This window comes from Branchiostoma floridae, chromosome 6 (assembly GCF_000003815.2).
Source record: "Branchiostoma floridae strain S238N-H82 chromosome 6, Bfl_VNyyK, whole genome shotgun sequence".
NCBI lineage: Eukaryota > Metazoa > Chordata > Leptocardii > Amphioxiformes > Branchiostomatidae > Branchiostoma > Branchiostoma floridae.
In genome coordinates, this window is record NC_049984.1 from 27,371,887 (window position 1) to 27,375,003 (window position 3,117).

The 3,117-nt window shown below is 42.5% G+C and overlaps 1 protein-coding gene across 1 annotated transcript in view; it reads left to right on the forward strand.

Annotated features, from left to right (window-relative positions):
* The first annotated feature begins 2,348 nt into the window (after positions 1-2,348).
* LOC118418270 overlaps positions 2,349-3,117 on the forward strand; it is a 1,847-nt gene continuing 1,078 nt past the window's right edge. The window contains exons 1-2 of the mRNA XM_035824115.1: positions 2,349-2,634; positions 2,813-2,994. Coding sequence (XP_035680008.1) covers positions 2,349-2,634; positions 2,813-2,994 — 468 coding nt within the window. The remainder of the gene's footprint in view (positions 2,635-2,812; positions 2,995-3,117) is intronic.

A 3,117-nucleotide genomic window follows, 5' to 3' on the forward strand; every position in this document is an offset into this window, starting at 1 on the left:
AAATAAGAAGACAAAATTTGTTGTAAAACCTCACCTCACAATGGCCGCCCTGCACTGAGTAGATTCCGCACAGTACAAAAACACTTCTTTTGTATTAGTGCGCGTAAACATCTGGAATGCTGCTGAACTTTAAATGAAGATTTACATTCAGTTTACTTGTCAAAAATTACGAAAAAAAAAATTGATAGTCAAGAGCAAACAAAAGTATCAAATGAAACCGCATATCAATTGCACGTTCCATTTTCGGCTGCACTATTTTATGGCGGCGCTTGTGTATATTTCGTCTGGGGAGGGTACTCGGTGGCTGCACCGAGGGTTACTTAGGGGTTTTCGAAGTACCGCTCTTTAAAAAAATCGATACTGATGCGGGCGCGAGAAATAAGACAAAGTTTGGCAAAAATGTGGCTTTCAGTATGAATCTAAGCGGCCAGGAAGGTTGAATATAGGATTAAACACGCACAGTATAGTATACAAACAATTAGGCGTATGGACCGGTACATAGTACCGTTACGAACTGTTTCAGTTTTTTTTCTTGGACCGGTTCGAATTCGAAGTATTTACTTGGCCTTATAGCTTACGAGAGCGAAGACGAGTAGAGCTTATTAGTCACTTGTACCAAGTTTTTTACAGTCAAAGGTACAGAGACAGTTAGCCTTGATTATATGAAAACATGCTTTCAAAACCTTGGAAATCAACTTCAAACAAGTTGAAGGGGCTACCCACATGTTTTGAGATGAATAAATAAAATAAATAAAACGCCAGTGGGAGTCGGATACTCCACCATTCCCTTTGTAGCAAAATTGACAAAAAGTATCGCTAGTTCACAGTTTTCAAAGACAATTAAGTCCAGGTTCCTGTACCTGAATTTTCTGTACAGATACTCACCGGCCGTATTACAACAATAATTTTTCTTTCATTTTTGTTCTTTCACATCGCATTCTTTTACTTCATATTGACTTTGGCATTCTATAACATTAGTTATATGTTACCGTTCCTTTTCTTTCAATCTACGGCATATATGTGCTCATTTTACAACTGCTTTGTACGATTTACAGTATGTTTGAAAACATTTTTTTGGAAACGGCCGAAATTTGCTGCGCGCGCGGATGTCCTCCATATTATATATACATGTATATATGTCAAGGTACAGACTCCGATCTGGGAGAATCGGCGATTCTACCGGTAGAGATCGCGATCGCGCTTTCTGTCGGTAGAGACTCTGATCCTATACTATACGTGAACCTATACTCGAGTAAATCTCGCGATCGGCAACAATTAAAAGCAAGGCCCGATCTTTAAAAGCGGTTTGCGGATTAAAGTTCCATCGTATGGGTTCCGCTTTGCGGTTACCCCGTGTGAACCTCTATTCGCTTTCAAGCCTTGTAGAAAAGTAAGGAAGTAATTTTTAGTACTCAAAAACTTTTTGCCTACTGCCCATGTGTTTTACTATGAAATTCAAGTGATAATAGTAACGCACACTTTGCTTCAGATTCTGGAAGTTCCATTGTATGGGTTCGCTCTGCGATTACCTTATACCCCCCTCACATTTTCCACGATCTTCGGGCGTATGGATGGAAGATCGGCCATATTTAAGATCGACAGAGGGTTGCGCGGATTTTTCACTTGAAAACTGTCCCTGTCACATATAAGCTATACTTTGTACATTGTACAATTGCTGTGCAATAAAGTTATTATCATAAGCGAGGCTCGGGCGAATGCCGCAGAATCGTCGTCCGATCGATTTTCGCCTAATGGGGGTATAAAGGGTTCGCTTAAGCCGGCTTTACAATTCATCCGGACGCCGGCCGAATTTGTAGCTCGATCAGAGCTCGGCGAATTTCAACATCGCCCGAGCACCGGCTGTATTTTGTCGATGAAAACATGCCCCATTACAAATGAACGGAGCCCGCCCGACATCCGTCCAATACTACTGATTATAGATTTTCAATGAGACGGCACCATGTCTCCAACATGGACCAAGTCATAACTAACTGACCTTGTAATCAGCCAATATTTGTATGAACTTTAATTTCTGACATATGAGAAATATGTAGAGTATGAGTGGAGTGGACGGGCACACTAAAAACAATTATGTTAACAAGAATGTTGTGATACACCAATCCAAAGGCTACCAAAGGGGCCACAAAGTAAACAGACCAGTCTGCGTCAGCGCAATACAACAATTTTGACTAAGAAGACATCGGGCGAACCTCGGGCGAACCTCGTACGGAGGCCGGCAAAGCCGTCCGAGTTCAAGCCGAAGGTCATTAAGCCTGATAACGTCTGGCGTCCGCAGCTGAAGAAAAGAAAATACTTTTCCAATGCCTAATTCTTATTTATAAGACAACATGGCGCCCAGGAGGAAGGCTGCGTCGAGCGCTCCTGCAAAGAAAAAGCAGAGAAAAGAGGCTGAGGTCTCTGAGTCTGAAGACGTGGTGCCAGAAGAACATGATGGTACCAAAGAGGAAGCACAAGAGACCCAGGGGAAGCCTAATAATCTGGAATACGCCATCGCCGACTTCTATGAGTCGAATAAGCTTTTTTATGATAAAGGGGACCCTGACTACAGGAACAGGGAGAAGAAGAGGCTGCTTCTACAACAGTTTTGCAGCAGTCTTGGGATGGGGACCAAACGTAAGTCCTTCCATTTTGTGTGTCCTATATTATTCATTTGGTGACTTTTTTCCACCTGGAGGAAAAAGTTGATGTGTGTGGCATAAATTGCTTCCATGATGTTATTTTCTGTTCGTCAGAAGGCTTCGTTGTTTCACTAGTGACAGTTGCATTAAATGTTTCCTGTGCACATGTATAGCTGAAGACATCACAAGGAGTTTTAAATCCCAACGGACGGAGTACGTAAAGCTCAAAAGGACGAATAAAGCCAAGTCAGGCTCTGGAAAAGTATCTCTCACCAGCCTCCAACGCTGGAAGCTGGAGAGGTTCCAGTTCCTAGACCCTTATTGCATGGACCATCTGCCGGAGGACCTGGGATCGGTAAGCATTATGATTTTTCAGTAATGCTGTTATGTGATGCTGTAATGTGATCTTCCATGTCGTAGGTACTCTCCAAGCAGAGATTTTTCCACGCTACCTCTGCTTGCGAGAATAGCCGTAAGC